The following is a 26,977-nucleotide window of genomic DNA, read 5'->3' as shown; positions in this document are numbered from 1 at the left end:
TTATCATTGTTTGCCACATCTCCTTTCCATATTCCCAACTTTACTTCTTTCCACAACAGCCACTGGAAAACAAAAGAACCTCCCAAATTACTAACAATTGCACTTTCAAAATCACAACCACATCTAGCCTTTGATCATTGTTTCACCTTGACTTTTCTGTTCAACCTATGCTCAACTCCACCTTTTATGTCCAAGTCCATAATAAATCATCATTCTCTCTTACACTGGCAACTCCCTCTGGAATGGCTTATATCTCCATTCCCTTAAATTCAATGAGAGTTAGGGACTATCAGATCAACCGTGATCTCATAGAATGGATAGCAGACTCAATGGGATAAATGGTCTACCTCTGCTCCTACATCTTATGGTCTTACGGAACACAGATCTGACTGGAGCACTCTCCGAGCTCTGATTCAGACTAAATTGCTGATCATCCAAATCACGGCCACAGTCAATTTGCTGTTTTTCTAACCATCAACAACCACAAAATGCTTCTTCATGTGTACCCTTATTCTGCCTCACTCATTTAATGAATCTGTTGAATGAACAGAAATCCTGAGAGATCTTTATTTCTTAAAAAAAACTATATCACATGAGCAACACAAGTAATCAATTGACTTCAATTCTTTCCAGCAATGCACAACCTAAAGCATTGATGTTGACTCGCCTATGAAGTAGTATTTCATTCATTTATGTCAGATAGGAAACCTCAAAAGTGAAATAAGATTTAATTACCCTGGTGTTAGTCTTACACAAAGCTTGAAAAACTAAGGTTGATATGACACCCATAGTTGGATGAGTGCATTTGAGTACAATACCACTTCTGGACCCTAACATGTATTCCTAACATTTGCGTAACTTCTTCGAAATGTTGTATTGCCGCTGAAAAAGAAAAGTTGTCTTACTCTGAGGCCAATTTTGCCACCATGTCGCAGGAGCTGTACCCTGCCCCCGAGAAGGTATCCTTGTATTGTCCCATCCGGACACCATCAAGCCAGTCACCTACAGAACGGAAAGCTGAAACGTCTGTGTTGCTCCGGTCAAGCAGGAGATTTGATGGCCTAATTGGAAGGAAATAAAGAAGGCAGGTATAAGTACAGAGCATTGTGCATGAAAATAACAACTAGCAACAGCTGGGACTTCCAGGCTCCATGCAGGTTTTAAACACGACCATGGAATTTGTCTATCACTCTGCCTTCATCTGTTCATGCTGTTAGATTAAGGCTTGACAGACCATTATGCAATCACCAGACCTGAAACAAGCCAAACAACCTATGCTCTACTGAAGCATAGGATCTAAATGGGGACATTAACAGCACCACAAGACTATACAAATTTCAAACTAAAATATATTTATGTCGCATTATTGCCTCGTAACTGGAACATGCAACAGGACAGTCTGGGTGTTGTCCATGGACTTTTCCATCACCTTCAGTTGCCCACTGTGTATCGCAAATAACAATGTGAAAACCAAGCAGTGTGGTATGCCCCCATCAGCCACTGCCAATATTTTTATTTTCAACTGGATCCCTTGACTTTTAGTGCACTCTAAGTAAGAGACCCTGCCTGTCAACGTGACAAGTCCAATCGACCTGTTCAACTGAGACTGGAATTTGATGTCAAGCTGGAACTGACTGACATGAAGCCGTCTACCCAGTGGAAGTCAGATGAATGCAGATGCTAAATATATACAACAATATGTTCCCTCCAATCTCTGAATGGATTGGAGTGCTAATTTGCTTTTTTTAAGTGTCAAGTGGCATAGCAGGATCTGCCTTTAAAATGTGTCACAGGGAGCCAGTTGGAAAGAGACACTCTGACAGCTTTGTAGAGGGAGGAGAAAAACCTCTTCAAGGTGGGCATCCTTGGAAGAGGCTTTGCAGTATTTTTCGCAGCAACTAAGAGACAGTGACGACTATCGATGCTGGAGACAGTAGAGACAATAAAGTGTGGCGCTGGAAAAAGCTCAGCAGGTCATTGCATCTCAGTCTGGGCCCACAGTATCCAGGGAATAAAGGCTAACCCACCAGAAGTTTCCTGTAATGTTAGTCTGTGTATGAGGTTAACCTCAACATCTCGGGTGGCACAATGGCTCAATGGTTTTCACTGCTGCCTCACAGAGCCAGGGACCCGGGTCCGATTCCCACCTCGGGTGACTGTCTTTGTGGAGATTGCACATTCTCCTCATGTCTGGGTGCTCTAGTTTCCTCCCACAATCCTAAGATGTGCTGACCACGTGAATTGGACATGCTAAATTGCCCATAGTGTTAGGTGCATTAGTCAGGGGTAAATGTACGGGAATGGGTCTGGGTGGGTCACTCTTCAGAGGGTTGGTGTGGACTTGTTGTGCTGAAGGACCTGTTTTCTTACTGTAGGGAATCTAATCTAATCTCAATTCTGCAGAAACCAAGGAAAATTGCAATCTCCAAATGAAGAGATTCCTGTCGCGCCACACGTCACCCACTCACAGGGAGGCATAATTACCTCATGACAGCCTAGACAATAAAGCCAAATTGGCTTCTTCACCAGACCACAGGCATCAACTGGATTCGAGGTCAGTGGAGGCCTATAGGAAAATGACACTTTCTTTCTTTCTTGCTCCGTCATGATTCGGAGGAACAGAGCTGCTTCACAAGGAGACAGGAGATCTTGGGTATTGCCTCCCTGTGACATCCTTTAACTTCACTGATCTGACCTGAATGCAAGAAACCATCCTTACGGGCCTCATGCTGCCCAAACTTTTGCCCCCACTCACCAACCAGACAGTGTTTTGCATGAGTGGGAGATTGACCAGAGCCTATGCAGTGAACCTCTGGGAGTTAAAATCGTTCCAGCCTCCCCTTGCAGAGGGTTGGTGGGTCAAGCATTCACCTCAGTTATCACTCAGACAATTTGTGCTGGGAGTTAATATCCATCCTTGGGTCTCCTTCCTTGCAGCACCTATGAGTTTCCTGGTGAATCAGTAGTCAACTAAACATGACCAGACAGTGCAGTCTATATATTAAAAGAAACCAAAGACATTTTGTTTTTAATGGAAATTTAAAAAAAGGCAGTGCCCTGGGAAAATACAAGTTCAGATTATTTCACCACAGATCAAAGATTTGCCTATGGTTGCAGGTAAATTGAGACAAAATTTCTGAGGGAAGAAATTTATTCCTTTTATTCTGGTCCAATGCAAAGTCGGACATGATAACGAAGCTAGGATTGTGCAACTGAAACAATTATGAATGTCCACTATATTGGGCTTTACGTTTTTGACATTCATAACATATCATAACATATATTAGTTAACAAGAAAGTAATTTATTTTCACTACTGGACCTCGCATCTCTTTTCATGGTTGCTTGAATGACAACTGCATTATAATCACTAAACTTTACACGCATGATGTCCTGCATTATGTTGCTGCTACAGTGGAGCTGTGTTCAATATGGACTATCCCTTTAAGGCCTTAATAACTTTGGCAATCAACACCCTTGCAACAATTGCAGATTAATTCCTATGACGAAGGACATTTGCAGAATGATGATCTTGTAACTGCCTGATTCCTGGTCATTTTGCAGGAGTGCCTTAACAAAAGTCAATTAACCTATTTGACCTAAGCAAGTACCAGCTGCCTATCTTTCACCTCCTATTTTCTCACACTCCAAGGTGTGAAATTAGAAGAGTGACAGATGCACCAAAAACTTTTACAAGGACTATCAATTCTTCCCACTGTCTCTCAGCTGTTCACTTGGCAGCACTTTTACCTTCATCAGAAGGTTGTGTACTGAAGTCATACTGGGGCTGATTTTAAATTAGTGCAAATGAAAGCGATTTGAGTGAGTTAAAATCTCGCTGCAGAACTTGAATGGAAAAATTTAAGGCTGATATTCCAGTGCAGTTCTGAGGCAATACTGCACTATCAGAAACGCTGTCCTTTGGATGAGATGTTAAAGCAAGGCATCTCCACACTGACAGGTGAACGGAGACGATTGATGGCACTATATTGAAAAGGGCAGGAGAGGTACTTTTGGTGGCCTGGCCATTATGTTTGAACATTTAGTTTTATTCCTTTTAGTTTAGACTTAACACTAAGAAGGGCTTTAACTTTATCTATTTATATTTTACACTATTCTAAGAGTGACTGCAATGTTTAACTTTGCTCCTTATTTCTTTATACCTTGTTCTTAAGTTTTTGTAGCTAGTTACTTGGACCTAAGAAGACACCAGAGTGGGGACATTGAAAACTCCTGTACTTTTGTACTTGGGTACATGTGACAATAAAGTCTAAATATAAATCTAAATTATTGATGCCTCAGTTGACGCCACAAAAGTAGCTTATTGAGTCATAACAATGCTGTTTGTGGGAACCATCTGTGTGAAAAATGGCTGCTGTCTTTCAGCAGTGTCTACTGGGTAGAAAGAATTCTGGGATGTAATATTTGCATGAAAGTATTATGTGTAATTATTTTTTTGTTTGCTCACAGAGAGTCAGAATAGTCATTAAACTGTAATGAGTGAAAGTAGGCAACTAGCAAACCAACAGCCCACTGGATACCACTTCTGGTTTTCTTCTTTGACTTCAATGGGAAAGAAAAGCAGGTTTTAAGCCTGTTTTGCATTATTCAATCACGACAGTTAAAGTGAGACTGGAAGTAAACACAAGGCTCCCAGGAAACATCAATGCTTATCTCAAAATGGGAGTGGAGAAAAAGGGTAGACTTCACTTGATAAACTACAAATGACTGGAACGAAAGCATAGTTGACTGGTGAGGTTCCAACCAGGAAAGGTCAAAAATACTGAGTCAAATATCACACGACATTGGGTTATAGTCCAACAGGTTTATTTGAAACTGCAAGCGTTCAGAGACCCTGCTCCTTCACCAAATAGCTAGCTGCCTGAGGAAGGAGCAGGGCTCTGAAAGCTTGCAGTTTCATATAAACCTGTTGGACTATAACCCAATGTCGTGTGATTTTTGACTTCATCCACCCTGGTCCAACACCGGCACCTTCACATCAATAATATTGAGTAAAAGCAATCACATATAAAATTAAGTCTCTCCTCCCTTAAATGATCTTTATATTGTCTGACAGCAGAAAGTAGGTTTAAATGTTTATAAAGGCTACAGAAAGCTCTTCATTTGGAGGTTGGAATTTTCCTACAGCATTGAGATGTTGAAGTTAACCTCATCACACAGACTGACATTACTGGAAATTTCTGGTTGGTTAGCCATTATTCCCTGGAGACTGTGGGTCCAGATTAAGATGCAATGATAAATATCAATGCACAGTTTAAATGAATTTCAATTCCTGAAGTGAGGGATTACAATCTTCTCAGATGTATTGATTATCCAACTCCAGTAAAGACAAAGCAGTGAGCCCAACACTTCAATTAAGTCTTTATTGTCTTGGTCTGAGACCTTTACAGAGATTATGTCAGCTGTCATGAATCATCACTCATTTGTCATCTGCTAATGTTTGTTTGTTTCCAATCAGTCAAGTGTGAATTAGTTTTACAGTAATTATACACTTATAACGTTCTGTGAGTAAATATAGGCCAGTTGTTCTCAGGATAGCTGCAGATAGGAAATGATGAAATGTTATTTTTGACCAGTCCCAGGATACTTAGATAAAAATTGACCGCTTCATTGGCTCAAATTGTATCAACGATTAGTTTGCTTGTTTTTTGCAACTTAACATATATTTAGAGGTCTGATATTATCTCAACATTTCTCTCTTTCGTCATAACTACAGCCTATGACCTGGACCAGGATTACAATTGGATCATTTAAACTGGTCAGTTGTTCTGACCCAGGCAGGGGGAGTGCATCTTTGCTCTCGTCCCACTACTGCAAGGATGTCAACATAAAATAAAAATCGTTTCTCAGTTACCAAGAAGACTCATTAAGTATTTATCTTTATCAGGTTTTAAATAACAAAATCTGTCAATCAGATTTATTAATAAATAGATATGGGCTTATCATCAAAAGAACACTCACTCAATAAAGATGTCCCTTTATTGGATAACGTGCAGAGTCAGTAATATGGAATTAGATTACTTACAGTGTGGAAACAGGCCCTTCGGCCCAACAAGTCCACATCAAACCTCCGAAGAGCAACCCATCCCCCTACATTTACCCCTTCACCTAACACTATGGGCAATTTAGCATGGCCAATTCACCTCATCTGCACATCTTTGGACTGTGGGAGGAAACCGGAGCACCTGGTGGAAACCCACGCAGACACAGGGAGAATGTGCAAACTCCACACAGACAGTTGCCCGAGGTGGTTATTGAACCCGGGTCCCTGGTGTTGTGAGGTAGCAGTGCTAACCAGTGCACCACCGTGCCACCCATTGTGCCACTGTGCCACCCATAAATGTATAAACACACACACTCTCTCTCTCTTTAGGAAAATAGAAGAATAAAGAGATATTCTTGCAGAAATTGGTTTTCTCAAAAAAAAATCAATGTGTTATTCTTGAAGGTAAAAGGATAAAGCATAATTTATTCCAGATTGTGTTGTTACTCATATTGTATAATGCATGCTCAAGTCACTAATCAAAAATCATTGCCTCTAACATCTTGCAAATGCAACTTGCTCAATCTTGAGATGTTCTTTTAATCACTCTTCAAGGGAACAAATATTTTTCACACTGAAATGATGTGGATGGTTTTCTTTTCAGAAATGAGAGTGATCAGCTGGGCCGCTTGTTCTAAGCAACTTTCCTCCAACTCAGCTTGTTCTTAGCAGGCTTCCCTGCAAATGAACCAGAGAAACAAACACCTCTCCAACCAATCACTGCGAAATCGCCACCAGGCAGCACTTACAGTCAAGAATACAGTTATCACTGGTCATTGGATGTCTAGGAAGACTTGCCAAAAATCTCCAATGTCTACATTTAACTTTTAATGATCACTTTCAAAGAAACCATTCCAGAGCTGTCCACAAAACATGAAAAATTTTTTTTTTTTTTACACAATCCTTCAAAATGTAAGTCCGACAAGCAATGTGAAACATAAAGCATATAATCATGCTCTTGGGGCCAGACAAGAACAATGTGCTTTTTATGTGTACTGTTCTGGTCTGGCGCATGACTGGAGTGGTGGGATTTGTTGGGCGGTATGTGGGTGGGGTGCTAAAACTGCTCTGATAGGTTTAATTTAAAACAAGCTACATCAGAGATTATATTGTATATTTATGTAGTCAGAGAAAGTCTTGGGTAATTAATGATGGCCCTTGTATAAATGGAATTGCTCCTCTCTGCTTCCAAAAGCCTACATTATTCATTAAATACCTCCTACAGGCCATATATTAAGTGCTACAACATGAAATTGCTGGAATTCAGGACAGATTTTGATGGTTCCTACAGCTTGTGAGAATTATATTCAACTGCGACCCACGTATGGATCCACAGCTCCCTGAATACAGCACACAGTGCCCATGTAACTTCTGCCAACCCTGGTGTCTATTGAGTCAGCAACCATCTGTCTCTTTATGTATTTCACAAAGAGGGAAAGTAGTTCAGTTTTAATTTCAGATCTTGCAACAAGCATGTTGTTCACATTAATCTCAGTCAATTATACACAATAAATCAAAATAAATATATCAGTTGTGTATACAATATATACTGGCATATCCAAAAAAAACATTGATTGTATCTTGTTAATGCCTTAATGTATATATGGGTGGCCAATTTGCTTTGCAAGGTGGGGTTGTTTTGATAATCAAATTCTAAGCTGAGTGTCCAGTGGAACATCGGTTTGATGACCTAACTGAATCTAGGTCATCATACTTTCCATATATTGTGTCTATCAGCTGTACAATTACTGTTTGTTTGAAGAGAAAGGGTGTTTCTTGACCATTGGGTGTTGTCTCATTGGTTGCTATCACTTTCAGTCACATAAACCCTGTTCATGTGGAATAACCAGTGTTTTACTATGGATTTATCTGTTCTTCACATCAGCTTAAGCCAAGCTTCAAGACTTGTCTTTATAACAATATGCTGTATACATAATGATGTTCCAGCAGGTATCTCTGCCCAGAGCTGCACATTCGAGTAGAATCTCTACCACACAATAACTAATGAGGTTACAGTTCCATCACCTCAGAGGCTCCCATTAGAACTTATCTCTGTTACCAAGTGCTAACTGTGTCAGAAAAAGCCACTACCACTTTCAACCAACCCCGATGAAAGTTGACAGAGCCCTTAGCTATGCCAGAGCCATTTCCTACACTTCTGCCCTTACCCCTTTCCCTCGCTCTTAGAAGAACAATAAGATTCACCCATGAATTCAAAGGTCACTGAGGTATCATCTGAGTGATGTAACTGTAATCTCAGTAGTTAATTTGTCATAGAGACTTTCCTAGAAAGTGCAGCCGTGGGCCTGCTGCCACATCATTGTCCTCCATTATTTCTCCAACATTTACCACCATACAGATCTTCCTCGCCTCTCCACCATCAGCATAGCTCAGTACAGGTGAGTCTATCAAGGTTCAATAACCAGTGCTAAGTGCTGTTTGAGTCAGGGTCAGCAGTGAAACCCATGATTTCTATCCCCAATATTGCATGTCAGCATTCCCAGACATAGGAACAGAAATTAGGCCATTCAGCCCATTGAGTCTGCTCCACCATTCAAACATGGCTGATACGTTTCTCAACCCCTTTCTCCCACTTTCTCCCCGTAACCCTCAATCCCCTTGACAATCAAGAACCTATCAAACTCCATCTTAAATACATTCAATGACCTAGCCTCCACAGCCTTGTGTGGCAGTGAATTCCATAGATTCACCACTCTCTGTCTGAAGAACTTTCTCCTTATCTCCGTTCCTAAAAGTCTTCCCTTTTCTCTAAGGCTGTGCCCTTGGTTCTTAGTCCCTCCCACCAATGGAAACATTTTTCCAACATCCACTGTCTCCAGGTCATTCAGTATTCTGTAGTCAATACTACTGAGTATTATGACACCCAGGTCCATTCCTCTGACACTCCCAAACCTCTTAATTCCCCCTCGTAGCAACTTCCACTGCAGTCCCAGAAGGTGTAAGTGCCCATTTATGTAGTTCCTTATCACTGTCCAAGGCCTTAACCACACCTTTCAGGTGAAGCAACAATTTACTTGTACATCGCTCCATCTAGTTGACTGCATTCACTGCTGATAATGAGGTCTCTCCTACACTGGCGAGAACAAACAGACTGAGTGACTACTTTGTGGAACACCTTTATTCCATCCGCAAAAACAATCTAGCCTTCCATTCACATGCTGTTTCAATATACCATCTCCCTCACGTTAACATTTCACTAGTATGCCTGCTGCAGTGTCCCAGAGAAGCTCAGCACAAGGGATCAGTGTCTTATCTTCCACTTAAACACATAGCCTTCAGGATGTCAAACTGATTTCAACAACTTCATACCAGAAACCCTATTCCATTTTGTTTCTGGCACCCCACTGTTTCCAAGGTCTCGTTTATGTGGGTTTATTCTCGTTAGGGTTGAACTGTTTACTGCTAATAGCTATTTGCAGGTTCTTCTATCAAAAAGTCTTCTGTAGTGGAATGCAAGTGAGCTTAACTGCAGAGAGCGAGAGAGATACCAAACTGAACTCTTTGCAAAGTAGAGCAATAACAGGAATATAAAAGGCGAATCCTGCTTCCTGTTACAGAATGTTAACTGCAACAATGAACACTGCATCCTCCTTCTAGCATTAGGAAAATCAAGCTGATGTTGTTACTCACAAGACGTGTGATGTCGGTGTTGCAACAGTTTAAAGAAAACTTGCTGCTGCTCCAGTTCAACTGAAATGTATTTAGCTTTGTCAGGGCACTGCCACGCCTGGAAGTTGCAGGCAGGAAACTTATCAACAATGTTCATATGCTTATAGCAAATGCACATGCTTTTCTCCCTAATTAATTCATTTATTAACGATAGCTTTATAAACATTACAGTGAGAAATTTCATCCGTGTGCGCCAAGGGTTTGCATGGTAAAATGCAAGTGTCAATTCTCATTTTTAACAAATGGTGTTGAAACAGGAAAATGAATTAAAATTTAAATATTCATAAATGATTGAACAATGGATAATGAAATTTAACAAGTCAATTTGATTTTGTTTTAAATTGAGTAACTAATAGACAGGAATGCAGCATACAGCAACTTAAATGATTTCTGCAGAGGACATGGAACTCAGGCTGAAATTGTTTGAACTTATGAATGAAATCTAAAATTACTGATTTCTAGTGTATTCCAAGAGAATACAATTCTCCCCAACCTCTTCTTGACCTTGCCCCAGTGATTGCAAAGATACTGGCTGTTTTTTTCTCTCCTGAGGGAGGACATCTGGACAATTTAGTAATCTAAAGGAATTTGGATCTGACTGTGAATAGTCTGTGATGTCTCAGTGCGAGATCTCAGGAACGGAGATATTCCGCAATAGTTGCATGCATCAGCATGTGATCCAGATGCCTGTCTATGGCCTCGACCATGCAATTTATTGGCCAGGTCATGCATCCTATTAGTTCATACAGGAACAGACAAATTAGGTGTGTTTTACTCTCTGCCGTTGTTACAAGCTGAGTTGCTGTCCTGCTGTTTCCTAGCAGGCTATTAATGCCTTTCATAAATCACCAATTCTAAGTTCTGAGGTGATGTGTGTGTGTGCTTGCGTATATATGTGAGTCTGAGGATGTCAGAGTGTGTGTGCGTCTATGTGTGTGTGTGTGCGGGAGGAGAAGGAAGAGACAGCAGATCGTGAACCATTTTTTCTTAACAAGAAACCTGAACAAATCTGCAAGACATTGAACATGAAAGGTTTTAATGACCTCTGAGTATCGAACTTTCACAAAATCCAAGTTCCCTCTGTCCCCATTTCATAATGGCACCAACTGAAACATCATTCTCAACTGGCTCCTGCATTTAGGAAAGTTTGCCAGAGTTACACTAACTTACTTGGACCCTGCATCAAAAAGCAACCTCTCTAGAAAGGAATTATGAAGGAAGACTCATCCCACTGTATAGAACACACATGGCAGTGGCAGTACCACGGAACTTGGAAATTCCATGGAGAGACTAATACCCTCGGGCAGCCAGTGCTTAACAAAAAGGAAACATATTTATAGAGTGCCTTTGATGAAATGAAATGTCCCAATGTGCTTCACAGGAAGGAACATTCTAAAACCAAGTATAACACCAATCCACAAATGAGCTATTATGCAGATTACTAAAGTCTCAGTAAAAGAGTTGGGTTTTAAGCAATGTCTTAAAGGAGGTAAGTAAGGCAAAGAGGGGAGATATTCCACAAGTTTGGGATCTAGGCAACTAAAGGTCCAATCACTAATGGTGGAGAAATTATGCTTGGGAATAAATAAATAGTCAGAAATAGAGGATATTTTAGAGGGTTAGAAGTTATTACAGAGTTAGGGAGGGATGAGGCCATTGAAGGATTTGTGAACAAAGATGAAAACTTTAAAATTAAGACATTGCTTGGCTGGAAACCAAGGTAGGTCAGTGACAACAGGGGGGAATAGTTGAACAGAACTTACTACACAAAAATAAAAGACACCAGATAGACAGTTTTGAATGAGCTAACTTTACAGAGTGTACAATATACAACTGAACAAGGGCTGCATCAGAATAGTTAAGATCTATCAGACTGCTTAGACAAGATCCAAAACTGGATGAGGAGAAATCTCCTCTGATAAAATACTGGTATAACTGAAGCTACTGATTCTACCCCTGCTCCAAACTCTATACCACGCTACCGTCTGAGATTGAGGCTATTTGCAACTTTAGTGCTACATTTGATCCCAAGATGAGCTTTCAACATCATTTCATGCCAATCTAAGATCACCCCTTTACATCTCTATAACATCACTCAATGTCACCTCTGCTGAAACTCTCATCCATGCCAATGGATTACAAACTGGGACACTTAGATAATTGGAGAGAAACGTAGATAAGATGCATTGTGCACATATAATTTATTTAGATGGCATATTTATTATTAATCTTGAAGAGTAAAATTCTAATATGAATTCTAATATGAAACTTTGAGTTAAAGTTTATAACTATGTATTGATATTCAGAATGATTTCTCCAAATTTTAAGTCTTTGGTACATCACAGAGATGTCCTAGTTGAGGATTAGTGAGACTTGTCAGCAGATTGGAGGTTCCATCCAATTGAAGACTCTGAACCCGATGGAGCAACTCATGATATGAGAATGCATTACCTCGAGGGCCTAATCATCTCTGATGATGCACAGCTTCTGTAAATGCATCGGTGTAAACAAAACAAGATTCCTTCTCAATCAGGAGCCACTGATTTTAATCATGCACAAGTGAATTGGGAAATAGTAGACTGTTGTTCATGGTTTATTTTACAAAATGAATTACATTCAAATTAATTATCAAGTTTGATCAAGGTTGGGTCTCTGGCATTAAATCACATATATCATACCTCATGTATTACCAAATCACTAGGATACTTGTACAGTCAATGGAATCCACTTAAAGCTAGCTTCATTTATGTATTTGCTATACTCCTTAAATAATTTTCTTTGAATTCCAACAAAAGTAATAGTGGAGTCCAACATGCAATTTGGGATTTGAGGCTTAACATTTTTATCATGTATTAAAGTTGTTTTAATAGATTCTGATAGAAACATAGAAATTGAAAAAAAAAGCACAGAAAATCACTGCTCAGTTAATTGTGTTTGTGCCACCTGAAAAAGGACTATGATAACATGCTTAATCCCCACTTTCCAACTCTTTGTCAATAATCCCATAGCATATAGCACTGGAAGTGCACATCTAAGTGTTTGTTCAGTGCATTTAAGGCCTCTGTGTCTGTGGTGGTTTGTAGCTTAAATTAATATATTGTACACAAAAACAGAGAAGTAACAAAGCCAATTCTGGAATCTGGAGGATGTCTGAGGAAACCACTTTGTGTTATAATGAAATTTCAGGTGGGATAAAATTCTTTTCATTGCCATCTCCTCACGACTGCATGCTTGTAACTCACTGCATAATGGTGCAGGAGAAAACATAAACTTCAGAATAGGAGTCCAGTAAGTCAAGTGCACATCACTATGTGCGTTATTTCAATGGCTTCTTATATCCCTTTTAGAGAATGGCCAACTCTTTTCACCCTTGCCAACATCATGATGTAATTTTGCAGAATTAACCACTAATATGTGTCAACATGCAGCTCCTGACCCTTTGGTTTAGTATTTTAAAAAGCAGTAAACAGAGTCATGGATATTGAAATGCATTTTTTTAAAGTAACCAGTCACCTTGCTGCGGTATTAGCAATGATCTTCAGGCTGCTGGGATTCCGAATCAACTTGTCCAGAATGCTGACAATCTGTTCAAACTTCGGCCTGTTATTCCTATCCTTCTGCCAACAGTCCAGCATCAGCTGATACAGGGCAGCTGGGCAGTCCATGGGGGGCGGCAGCCGATACCCTTCATCAACCGCTTTAATTACCTGAATGAGAATTCAATACAGGACAACGTCAGTGTATCACAACGAAAGCTACTCATCTAAGATATACAGTCATGAGCAATCATGGAAAAGAAAAGTGTGTGCTTATCATTGATTTTAACATAGTAGGGACTTCTTTGGCAAAAAGCAAAGTTGGGCTGAATAAAGGGCTTTTATATTTAAATCTAGATGACCATACACTTACCTTGTTGTACTGAAAATTTGTACCCAAATAGCATTACTTGGTACACACTTGGAGGGGTGATGATGTCGTAGTGTTAATGTGACTAGACTGGTAATCCAGAGGCCCAGGATAACATTCTAAGAACACAGGTTCAAGTTAAATTTAAATACAATTAAAAAATCTGGAATATAAAACTACTCTCAGCAATAGTGGTTTTTTTGTAGAAACTGATCTGGTTCACTGTTGTCCTTCAGAGTAGGAAATCTGTCAGCTTTATCTGGTGTTGCCTACATGTGACCTGAGACCTACAGCATTGTGGTTGACGCTTCAGTGCCTCTGAAATGGCCGAACAAGCCAAACAGTTAATGGGCACTTAGGGTGGAGTAACAAGTGATGGCCTTAACTCTGATGCCCTCACTCACTGATAGGGCAACTAAAAGAAAAAGCTAGAACAATAATACACGCTCTAGTGTGAATAGTATAATGGCAAATTGGCCACCCATTAACATCTCTCAAAATTCAATTCAATTGAAATAATAATCAGGAGAAATGTAAATCTGGCTACCCACTAGCATTGCACAAAGTTCAATGATTCCCATTCACTCAGATCATTATTTAAAATGAACCCTCCAGGAATGAACACAATGCTCAATTTAGATTCTGTGATAAGCAGAATTTAGGTGTAGCTCAGAGGTGGTATACCTGAAGTTTTAGGTTCAATCAAAGTTTGATTTTTCAATTCATGGAAATTTCTGAGCTGATTGGAACTTGAAAAACATACAGCAAAATTGAAATGGAGCCAGATTTAGTTCAGAGGAGGCGTTGGAGTCTATTGCTATCTATCTCTTGAGCTCTGTCAGCAGTGAAGGAGGGGCACAATGCTGGACTGATGTAAATGCCTGATGTGAATCTCCTACTGTTTTCTGTGGAAAAATGAAATGCAGCCGGTGCTGAGGGTGGGTAATTTAATACGACTGGTGCACACACTGAATCTGGCCAGCTCTCAGCATAAATACACAGATCATGTTCTGCCCGGGTCAACTTGATGAATGTCACCCAGGCACACATACGTGTGTGTGTGTTTAATACGTGTGTGTGTGTTTCTGACATGAGTTTTGTATAAATGGGGCATTTGAGATGATTATTCTGTTAATGGTAATTTTGGTTGCTGCTGATTAAGTGCACGGGGACGATTTGGTACTATGTCGAGGAACTTCCCAAAGTGAAGAGTGAAATGAAAATGCAATGGTGTTGTTTTCACAATTAGACAACGAATTTGAGATATTTCCTCATCTGGAATTTACTGCCCAGGAGGACAGTGGAGGCAGAGACAATGAATCTCCTCAAAAGGATTAAGAATGGCCACTTGAGGAAATAAACTTGCAGGGATATGGGGATGGAGCTGGGGATTGGGACCACCTTGGGGAATATAGCCTTGAAGGGCTGAATGGCCCCATTCTGTATTCTAAATGACTGTTGACTCTGATAGGATTAGATGTGGACATAACAATGCTTGAACGCATTCTATATTTTCCTTGAATTTGGATTACTGTAAAGATAAAGTAAAAGATAATAATGTGGTAGTGAAAAGGAGACATTGAGCCACATGTGAATGGCAGAGGAAAAGCAAGTAGATAATAAAATCACAGGGTGCATTTAATAGCGATGACAGGAGTCTTGTTCTCTGGTTAGAGAGCTAGCAAAAACCCATCCTCAAACACTTTGGGGTAGGTCTACCTTACTGAGGTGGTACAAAGAGTAAAGAGGAGAGATGAGTAAAAGATTAAAGATGAGTAAAGAAGAACTCAATATCATTCCAGAAAAGTCGGAAAGCAATAGTCAGTCTCAAAGATGGCCCTGCTGGAATTGAACATAATTGAAGGAATAGGAATCCATGACTCAGTGACCTGAATCATATCCTGAATCGAGTGTGAGTGACCAGTGTCAGATTTGAAGGGAGGCTGCAGCAGTATTCTTGGGTGTCCCTTGGTTGGTAACACCACTCTGGACAAGGAGGTGCATCACATCTTCTTCAGCAGTGACAGTGAGTGGAAGTAGTAGGTTAGGGTGTGACATGACCCCCCTCATTCCAGAATGGCTTCTCACTGATCAGAATGGGGGCTGGAGAGGGCCGGGGTGGTGCAGCAGAATAAAGGAGACCTACTTTCCACACACAGCTGGGAATGGGAAGCTCTGTTTTCTTAACGTCCCTGTTGAATTTCTGTAGCGCCTTGTAGATAGCACAAACTGCTACTACTATGCATCCGCAATGATGAAGGGAATGTGTGTGAATGTAGTGCAAATCAAGTGGGCTTCTTTGCCCTGTATGGTGTTAAGCATCAAACTCCTTTCTTGTACCTTTAGATGGTGAAAGGCTTTGAGGAGTCAAGCGAGGAGTTACTCATGGAGGATTCCTAGCCTTTGACTTGCTCTTGTAACTATTGCATTTAGATGTCAAGTCCAGTTCAGTTTCTGGTCAATGGCAACCCCAGCATACTAATATAAGACATTGAGTGAATGTAATGCTATTGAATGTCAAAGGGTGATGGCTAGATTCATTCTGCTGAAGCCATAAATATCACTTGCCACGTTTCAACCCAAGCCTGCTTCAGTTTCTGAGGACTTGCGAACAATGCTGAACATTGTGTAACCATCGCCGAGCACCCCTCTTTCGTGACCTTATGACGGAGGGAAGGTCACTGATGAAATGGTTGGACCTAAGGCACTATGTTGAGGAACTCCTGTAGAGATGGCCTGTAGCTAAGATGACTGACCTCCTACAACCACAACCATCTTCCTGTGTGCCAGGCATGGGTCTAACCAGTGGATGATTTTCTCCTGATGCCCATTGAGTTCAGTTTTACTTAGGCTCCTGGACATCACACTTGGTCAGGTGCAACAATGATGTCAAATGTTACTCTTACCTCACCTCAGGAATTTAGCTCTTTTGCCCATATTTGAACCAAGGCTGTAATAAGATCACATGCTGAGTGGCTAAAGCAGAATCTAAACAAGGCATCAGTGAGCAGGTTATTCCTGAACAAGGGCTGCTTGATAACACTGATGATAACTTCCATCACTTTACTGATGATCATGGGTAGACTGATGGGGCAGTAATTGGCTGGTTTGCATTTGACCTGCTTTTTGTGAACAGGACTTATCTAGGCAATTGTCCACATTGTCAGGTAGATGCCAATGTTGTAATTGCAATGGAAGAGCATGACTAGGGCAAGTTCTGGAGCACATGTCTTCAGTAATATTGCCAGAGTGTTGTCAGGGCCGACAGTCTTTGCACAATCCAATACTCAAGCTATTTCTTGATATGATGTGAAGTGTATCAAATTGGCTGAGCCTGGCATCAGTGATGCTGGGTATATCTTGGAGGAGGCCTGGCCTTGTGACCCCTCTGCCTAATGAAACACATCCCTCGGAGATCAGGCAGGGCCAGATGGGGAGGGCAAAAAGGCGAAACTATCAGCGCAACAAGTTAAAAGAACTTTTGACAACGCGATCAAGATGGATATAGAAAAAAACACAAGACAGAATTACAACCAGAATATTTTAAAAACAAAAAGTTGGAGATCTAATTCTTGGACATAAAAAAATAGAGAGCAAAAATAATTGTTTTAATCTGCAGTCAAACATTTAATTATACCAGCACAGAATGTTGTGGTGGATTATAATCGCTCTCAGGTTCCCAAGATTATATCACATGTTTTGAATTGCAATCATCTCCAGGTCCTTTATCTGTTCTGAATAAAGGGTATTGCTTCTTGCGTGTTTACTAATGATATATACATGCACCTCACAGTGGAATACATGTGCACAATGCAGACATTAGATTCATGTGCAACAATTTATGATGTTAAAATTCTGTTTTGTCATACCAAAGTGCCTTGATATGCTGTCACAGGAAGGTGTATTTTCTAACCCTTTGCAACTGTATAATACATTCATACTGAATTGTCTCTGCACATTTTCAACACAGGGATTAACCTGGTGGGAAAACATACCTTATATTTATGAGTTGGTACATAGAAACAGTTCAAGCTGCTGAATATTAACTTCCACAAAGGTTTCACATTGATAGATTGGAATTCTACTGGGACACCCAGGAGGAAGTGACCTCTGTGGGTCAGCAGAAAGACAGAGGCCTTTTCACCTCTGTCAAAAATAAGAACTTAAAAAAATGCACTACATCCAGGAGTACAGATAAAAGCAACTTTGACGCAGATATGTATTGCCACCATATACGTTTTTCCCCAAGAACCTGAGATGAGGAAGGAATCATGTGAGGAACAATGGGTATTAAGTTGTGTTAGCAGATATGAATTATGCATACCCTATAGAATACATTACTCATAGTTAACAATGCAAAGCCAGTGCTAAATGTTTTAACAGTTTAAGTGCACATAGTTTTTTTTACACTGATCAGTTTTAGTCCTGTGAACAACCTTTATTTTCCTCATTTACAGCTGGTATTTTTCTTTTAGTGAAAGTGTCCGCTATATAAAGATGTGTAAACTGGTGTTCGGTGCTGAAAGTTAGCTTGTGTGTCTTCTCTGTTGCTTTCAATGACACAGAAATGCATGGCCACCTGGCATTCCCATGCTCGACTTCCTCACCCAGCTTGACTCATTTACAACAGAGCAATTCACAGAAGATACTCACATCCTGATTGGACATTTCCCAGTAAGGCCTCTCTCCATACGACATCACCTCCCATAGAACAATCCCATAACTCCACACATCACTGGCTGAGGTGAATTTGCGGTAGGCGATGGCTTCTGGCGCTGTCCATCGGATGGGGATTTTCCCACCCTAGAAAAGAGTTTATTTAGAAAAAGTGGTTATGCATGACTGTACTTTTGGTGACCATGCAAGAAAAGCAAAACTTGTTTGTAGGTCAAATCAAGACATTCGAGTTAAAATTGCATTAATCAAAACCAGCCGTAAACACACTGTGGGTTTCTTTTGTCTGCTGCCTTAACCCAGCCATTAATCTATATGAGCGATTTGAAATGCATTTGTGGCCAGAATAAACAGCAGGATTTCAAAGTGATAGTTTGAAAGCAATTCTTCTCTTTATTTTCCATTCAATTAGGATTATTACCATAAAAACAAAACGTACTGCTCTTAATTTTATTATCACATGCAATTTGTAAACACAGATTGGCAACAATTCCTGACAGGCTGAGAAACAATGGAGGTGGCAAAAATGTCATAATTCCACTTCTGTATTTCAAGTATTGAAGATTCTTATTTTTTTCCACACAGGGGTATTCAGTATAAGCCCAAGTATTTCTTAAAGTGTTACTGGTTTCACAATGAAGCTGTCTGTTGTACATATGTGTGACAACAAGCCCAATGAGGCAGATGCAATCAAAATTGAGGGTTTCATTTAGAACAAAGAACAATACAGCACAGTAACAGGCCCTTTGGCCCTCCAAGCCTGTGCTGCCACATTTATCCCTTCCATGCTAAACTGTCTTCACGTACAGGATCCATATCCCTCTATTCCCTTCCTATCATGTATTCATCCAGGTGCTACTTGAATGCTGCTACTGTTGTCTGTTTGCACCAGCTCCAATGGCTGCGTCCTCCAGGACTCACTATCCTTTCTGGGACAAAAAAACCTGCCTTGTACATCTCTTTTAAACTGCCCCATCGCACCTTGAACCTGCCTTGCCTAGTAACTGACCTCTCCACCCTGGGAAAAAGCCTCGTACTTTCCCCTCTACCCATGCCATTCACAATCTTATAAACTTCTATTAGGACATCCCTCAAACTCCTGTGTTCCAGTGAAAACAGACCTAGTCCATCCAACCTTTCTTCGTAACTAAAATCTCCCATACCAGGCAACGTCCTGGTAAACCTTTTCTGTACCCTCTCCAAAGCATCCACCAAATCCTTCTGCTAGTGTGGTGACCAGAACTATAGACAATATTCCAAGTTTAGCCTATCTAAAGTTCTACAAAGCTGCAACATAACTTGTCTATCCTCAAAATCAATGCCTCTTCCAATGAAGGGAAGCAAGCTATAGCCTTTTTCACTACCTTATCTACCTGCACTGTCACCTTCAGAGAGCTATGGACCTGTACACCCTGATCTCTCTGCATATCAATACTACTAAGCGGTCTGCCATTCACTGTGTAATTTCCATCTGTACTTGACCTTCCAAAACGCATCACCTCACATTTGTCTGGATTAATCTCCATCTGTCATTTTGCTGCCCATGCTTCCAACTGATCTATATCTTGCTGTATCCTCTGACAATCCTCCTCACTATCCCCAACTCCACCAATCTTTTTATTGTCTGCAAACATACTAATTAGACCAGCTCTGTTTTCCTCCAAGTCATTTATGTAGATCACGAACTGCAGAGGTCCCAGCACTGATCCCTGAGGAACATCAGTAGTCACAACCCTCCATTCTGAAAGGCATCCTTCCACCAATAACCTGTCTCCTATGAGTAAGCCAGTTCTGTATCCATCTTGCCAGTTCACCCCGAAACCATGTGACTTCATCTTTCGTACCAGTCTGTCATGAAGGACCTTGTCAAAAGCTTTACTGAAGTCCATGCAGACATCAACTGCTGGATGTAAATCTGCTGGAAGGTTCATTTTCAGACATTTTGTCACCATACTAAGTAACATCATTAGTGAGCCTCCAGTGAAGTGCTGGTGTTATGTCCTTCTTTCTATTTATGTTTAGGTTTCCTTGAGTTGGTGATGTCATTTCCAGTTCTTTTTTTCAGAGGGTGGTAGATGGGGTCCAAATTGACGTGTTTGTCGATAGAGTTCCGGTTGGAATGCCATGCTTATATGAATTCTCCTGCATGTCTCTGGCTTGTCCTAGGTTGGATGTGTTGTCCCAAAGTACAAAATACCTTCTATGAACTGTAACAAACACTACATTGGACAAACAGGCAGAAAACTAGCCACCAGGATACATGAACATCAACTAGCCGCAAAAAGACTTGACTATCACTAGTATCCTTACATACAGATGAGGAAGGACACCACTTCGACTGGGACAACACATCCATCCTAGGATATGCCTAACAGAGTCATGCACAAGAATTTCTAGAAGCATGGCATTCCAACCGGAACTCTATCAACAAATATGTCAATTTAGACCCGATCTACCACCCTCTGAGAAAAAGAACTGGAAATGATATCACCGACCCAAGGAAACCTAAACATATAAATAGAAAACAGGACATAACACCAGCGCTTCACCAGAGGCTCAGTGATGATGTTACCTAGTATGGTGATAAAACGTCTAAAAACAAACCTTCCAGCTCAGTGAGCAAACTTACATCCAGAACCTCAACCTGAGCTACACATCTTCTCAAAACTCACTAACATCAACTGCTTTTCCCTCATCAATCACCTTTGTCACCTCCTCAAACAACTCATTGAGTCATAGAGTCATAGAGATGTACAGCATGGAAACAAATTCTTCAGTCCAACCTGTCCATGCTGACCAGATATCCCAACCCAATCTAGTCCCACCTGCCAGCACCCAGCCCATATCCCTTCAAACCCTTCTTATTCATATACCCATCCAAATGTCTCTTAAATGTTGCAATTGTACCAGCCTCCACCACTCCCTCTGGCAGCTCATTTCATACTCGTACCACCTGCTGCGTGAAAAAGTTGCCCCTTAAGTCTCTTTTATATATTTCCCCTCTCACCCTAAACCTATGCTCTCTAGTTCTGGACTCCCCAGTCCCAGGGAAAAGACTTTGCCTATTTACCCTATCCATGCCCCTCATAATTTTGTACAAAGTTAAAAATCACATAACACCAGGTTATAGTCCAACAAGTTTAATTGGAAGCACACTAGCTTTCGGAGCGATGCTCCTTCATCAGGTGAATCATAATTTTGTAAACCTCTATAAAGTCGCCCCTCAGCCTCCGATGCTCCAGGGAAAACAGCCACAGCCTGTTCAGCCTCTTCCTATAGCTTAAATCCTCCAACCCTGGCAACATCCTTGTAAATCTTTTCTGAACCCTTTTAAGTGTCACAACATCTTTCCGATAGGAAGGAGTCCAGAATTGCCCGCAATATTCCAACAGTGGCCTAACCAATGTCCTGTACAGCCGCAACATGACCTCCCAACTCCTGTACTCAATACTCTGACCAATAAAAGAAAGCATACCAAACGCCTTCTTCACTATCCTATCTACCTGTGACTCCACTTTCAAGGAGCTATGAACCTGCACTCCAAGGTCTCTTTGTTCAGCAACACTCCCTAGGACCTTACCATTAAGTGTATAAGTCCTGCTAAGATTTGCTTTCCCAAAATGCAGCACCTTGCATTTTTCTGAATTAAACTCCATCTGCCACTTCTCAGCCCATTGGCCCATCTGGTCAAGATCCTGTTGTAATTCAATATAACCCTCTTCGCTGTCCACTACACCTCCAATTTTGGTGTCATCTGCTCGATTAAGTTAACGATGCACCAGCCCTATACAAAACCATGCAGTATCGCTAATAAATCCATTAACTTCTAAAATGCATGTAGATCTTGGCCCTGAGAATCGTTTCCAATAATTTCCCTACTACCTACAGGAGACTCACAGATCTATAATTTCCAGGATTATCCCTGCTACCCTTCTTCAACAATGGGACAACATTTGCTCTTCTCCAGTCCTCTGGGACTTCACCTGTGGCCAAAGAGGATACAAAGATGTCTGTCAATTCTCCAGCAATTTGTTCTCTTGTGCCCCTCAATACTCTGGGATATATCCGATCAGAACCCAGGGACCTATCCCCCGAATACATTTTTAAAATGCAAAACATCTCTTCGTTTTTAATGCCAATTTGGCTTAGAAACTTGATACCCTCTTCCCTGACAGCATCCTGCACCAATTCCTTCTCTTTGGTGAATACCGACACAAAGTGTTCGTTTCGAACCTCACCTACCTTTGCTGGCTCCACCCGTAGATTTCCTCCTTTGTCCTTGAGTGGGCCAACCTTTCCCTGGCTAGCTCTTGCTTCTTATATAATCTATAAAAAGCCTTGGATTTTCCTGAATCCCTATTGCTAACAACTATTCATGACCCCTTTTCGTCCTTCTAATTCCTTGTTTAAGGAATTTCCTACTTTCCTCATATATTTTAAGGGCTTCATCAGTTCCCATCCTCCAAGACCTTAGTGAATCCCAGTCAATTTAGGGGAAGTTAAAATCACCTACCACAATAACCCTGCTGTTTTGTATCTTTCCAAAATTTGTTTACATGTTCTCTCCTCTATCTCCCACTGGCTGTTGGGAGACCTGTAGTATACCCCCAGCATTGTGATTTCACATTTCCTATTCCTGAGTTCTATCCAGTTTGCCTCGCTGCACGAGTCCTCTGATGTACCCTCCCTCAGTGCAACTGTGAGACACTCCTTTATCAGTAATGCAACTCTCCCACCCCTTTTACCTCCCTTTCTCTGACACCTGAAACATCTAAATCCTGGCGCATTCAGCTGCCAGTGCTATCCCTCTTTCAGCCAAGTCTCTGTAATCACAATAAGGCCATTGTTCCAAGTACTAACCATTTCATGAATTGTGAGCTCAAACCTAAATTCTAACTGACATTCCCATCAGCATGCCTCAGCTTGGTGAATTTTATTAGCCGACATTCTTGGTCTGCACCTTCCTTCTTAAAAAAGAAACACATGGGCAGAGAACAGCAATGGAAAAAATCAGAAAACAAAGTGTGAGGGAGGACTGAGTGGCCAGAATTTATTCATTTGTTTTTAACATGTAGAAGATAAGATTATTAAGGGCAGAATACAATGGAACCTCTAGAAATGGGAAATAAGGCTGGTGGGGCTGGAATTAAATAGACATTAACATTTAAGTTCCTTATGATGGGTTAAGTTTTTGAACCAAATCAGGCAGCATTTCAATGACAGAGCAGGCATCTCCTCACCTCGTGTCAAGAAGTTTTGTCCCATTTATGGATATACCATTAATATTCATTAAATGGAAACCCAAAATTTAGCTCTATCTTCCAGATGAAGTCGCCAGTATTTTTTCAACTATTTAAAGGTGCTGCACACCAGTGGGTTTGCTGTGGTTAGTGACGATTGGGTCGTCAAATAGCAGGAAGGTTGGTTTGTGAAGTGGACAATGCATCAAGTCACTTGTGTGTTTGGGACTTGGCATGTCCAAATAGAGCCAGGCTACTCTAGCCTGCATCTCAAAGGGAGGCAAGTAAACCATACATGGTTGGTCTACAGTCAGAGAGGGGATCTTAAGCTCGAAGCAACTTCTTCTAGAGAGAGGATCTTGGAGGGATGGTCAAAGGACATGGGGGGGGTGGGCAGGTCAGGGTTAACAGAAGAAAGTTTCAGGACAATGGTGAACCAATCAAATGTGATGGTCAGAGTTTGAAGAGTGATTGTCAGTAAGAGGCGAGGGTGACGAGTAATGGGAAAAACCTTAAAGGTGACTGAATAGAAGTGGATGGGTCATGGCTGAAGGGTCATACTGTGTTTTTCCATCAAGGTGGTTGCAAACTCCTGATGAAGGGCTTATGCCTGAAATGTCGATTCTTCAGCTCTTCGAATGCTGCCTGACCTGCTGTGATTTTCCAGCACCACACTCTCGACTCCTCCCTGCAAACTCAGTTAAGCTGGCAGAGGATAAGATTCTTGAGGGAGGTGGGCAGAGGAGTCCTAAGTATGGTTCATTGGAGTATTCTGCAAATTTACTGGTCAACTGCAGCACTGGAGCCATTTTTGCTATAGCTCACCTCCTCACCTCATGTCCTGTGTGGACACTTCAGTCAAATAGGAAGATCTTCCATTTCCATTGGTTAGAAAGGGCATCTTCCATCAATTCCAGATTGCCCGGACAAACCCCTGTATTGTTGAAGCATGTTGATGCTCATTGTTTGGAACCGGACCTGGGAGAAGAATGAATGGGATCCAGAAAGATGCTCACTGGCATCGGGAGCTTCAGTATACAATAATTGCATGAAAAGTGATAGTTTTAGGATGAGGGGTAGCAGATTTAACACAAAAATATGAGGAGAATTTACTTCCTTCAAATGGTCATGAATCTGGGGAATTCATTGCCCCAAATTACTGTGGATGCCGGGACGTTTAGTAAATTGAATTAATCATGGGTTGAAGGATTATGGAAAGCAGACAAGAAGGTGGACTTGAAGCCAAGGTGAGGTCAGCCATGACTGTATTAAATGGTGCACACTTGAGGGGCTGAATTACCTACCCCTGCTGCTCATTCTTATGGAATTTCAGGGACAGATACTTGTGCACTCCCAACATCCCCAAGGTGTAATTGCAATAGACACTTTTGATTTACATTGCAAATGCATGTGTGAAGATTATTGATATGAGTTGAAGATGTCCCCAATTCCTGTCCTGCCATTGGGAAATATGCTCTTTCCGTTAAATTCTTCAATGTAGGCGATGTGTTTGATTGCAATTACATGTGCAGCAAATGCTGGATCAAACCAAGTTAAATAGATTTGCATTTATCTTAAACAGATCGAAGTCTATCTTAATATAACCTCAAGAAGTCCACAGCATTGAATCACAATTGTTTTCAATTTGATTGTTGCAAACTCGTAATAGGGCACTTGTTTCTATCAGTCTTATTTAAGTGTAAGTCCCAGTTTTGGCTGAGGCAGGGTCTTGTGAGCGCTGAAGAGGACATTTGGTTGGGTCCCGTGCAGCTTTAATGTCACAGAGTGTGTCTGTTGGATGGGAACGTTCTGCGAACCAGGGAGATGATCAATTGACAAGATTCTTGATCAATAATTGAGTCTAAACCTATGAGAGGTAGGCAAGAAAATGGAGTTGAGGTCACAATCAGATCAGTCGTGAGCTAATCAGATGATGGAACAGGGTTGAGGAGTTGAAAAAGCCATTCTTGCTCCTACATTTGTACAATCGGCACTTTCATCCAGCTGGAAGTATATCTGGAGAATCCTACTGGATAACTAATGGTGAGAGTGGGGGTAGGGCAGGAATGAAAAGGGACCATCATGTAAATGGGCAGCACTCTGACCTGTACAGCAGTGATTGCTGTGCCTGGCATCTCTGAATGATTTTTATAAAAGCATTTTGAAAAGTTAGTCAGGGCAGATTGACAGTTGGAAGCCGGGGCAGAGTAGAAAAATGTTAGTCTTGTTAAAATTTAATGGATGCACAATTGATTTTTGTCAAAACCTCCACTCCTGAATGCTGCCAACCCTGTTGCCGACAGACTGGAGCTGTTCAGCTTTACACAGCTTCCAGAGATCACACACCCCTTTGAAATTCTTGAGACATTAGAAGGCACGTTCTTAACAAGGTCTTTAATTCTATAAAATGCATCCAATTAACAATGCAGGCTACTATACTTTCCCACCCTCCCTCTAGCTCTTGCGAAAGTTAGTAGGTTCAGAAACAGAAGCAGCAGAATGGCACACAATCTACTGGCGTCATTGTTCGGGTAGCCCACCTTTGTGCCAACCTAATTTGGTGTCCGGAAATCCTGCCTCTGGTCTTGGCTGGCCTGATGGTTAATGAGAATGCACTGGGTATTCATCCCTGTGGCCGAACCATTCTGCTTTCCAGTTCCCGCCTGCCAGCTACAGCTGAGAAGTGTCCAGAACTAAAAGGTTTCAGAGCCGTAAGGGCTGAGCTGTTTTTAAAAGTGCACCCATTCAAAATCCTCAGCTATTCTGAGGACTCCTGGCTTTTCAAATTGATAAATCTAACTATCAAGCCAAAAATGCTTGCAAACCAAGGCTGAGAATGTGATTCCTTTGTCTGCTGTTGCAATTTATTTCGAAGGCATTTTCATTTTAATAGCATGCAAAGGATTTTCACATGGCATGCTGACATTAATATCCAGTACAACTCAGCTTAAATCACAGAAAAGGACTGGTTCAAAGTTGGGAAATAGAATCTGTAAACTGTTGGCTGTATTAGTGACTCGGGGGAGGTAGATTTTTGTGAATTTGTGGTGCTCAGGAAGAATGAGATTGTACAATTATATGTTGCTGGAGCAAACACCTCAGCCTGATATTTTCGTGCAAGATCCTTTGCCAGCTCTCAAGTGCAGAAAAATAAAATCACACGACAGCAAGGAAAACACAGCTGCATGTTAAACTGACTAAATCAATTTGAATATTTTACTGATCTGTTAGCTATTTATCTCTTCTTCTGAAGCAGTGTACGTCTTTCTATTATTGCTCTTCAAAGGCTTTCAACATAGTTTAAACAGAACCGCTATTTCGCATGGTAATTAGATGCAAGGCAATATTCAAATCAGAATTTCATAATCAGCAGGTTGCTTTGCCTGTTGTTGCTTTAACTCTTA

At 41.0% G+C, this 26,977-nt stretch overlaps 1 protein-coding gene across 2 annotated transcripts in view; it reads right to left on the bottom strand.

Moving 5' to 3' along the window:
* The window catches only part of epha3 (eph receptor A3), a 244,619-nt gene that overhangs the window by 13,827 nt on the left and 203,815 nt on the right, over nucleotides 1–26,977 (bottom strand). For both annotated transcript variants that reach the window (XM_072585485.1, XM_072585486.1), the window contains exons 14-16: nucleotides 18,313–18,462; nucleotides 13,267–13,460; nucleotides 906–1,061 (exon numbers count right to left, since the gene is read on the bottom strand). In XM_072585485.1, the coding sequence (XP_072441586.1) occupies nucleotides 906–1,061; nucleotides 13,267–13,460; nucleotides 18,313–18,462 (500 nt within the window). The remainder of the gene's footprint in view (nucleotides 1–905; nucleotides 1,062–13,266; nucleotides 13,461–18,312; nucleotides 18,463–26,977) is intronic.

Source organism: Chiloscyllium punctatum, chromosome 15 (genome assembly GCF_047496795.1).
Source record: "Chiloscyllium punctatum isolate Juve2018m chromosome 15, sChiPun1.3, whole genome shotgun sequence".
Taxonomy (NCBI): domain Eukaryota; kingdom Metazoa; phylum Chordata; class Chondrichthyes; order Orectolobiformes; family Hemiscylliidae; genus Chiloscyllium; species Chiloscyllium punctatum.
The sequence above is the reverse complement of the archived record's forward strand: the minus strand, read 5'-3'. Positions and strand labels throughout refer to the sequence as shown.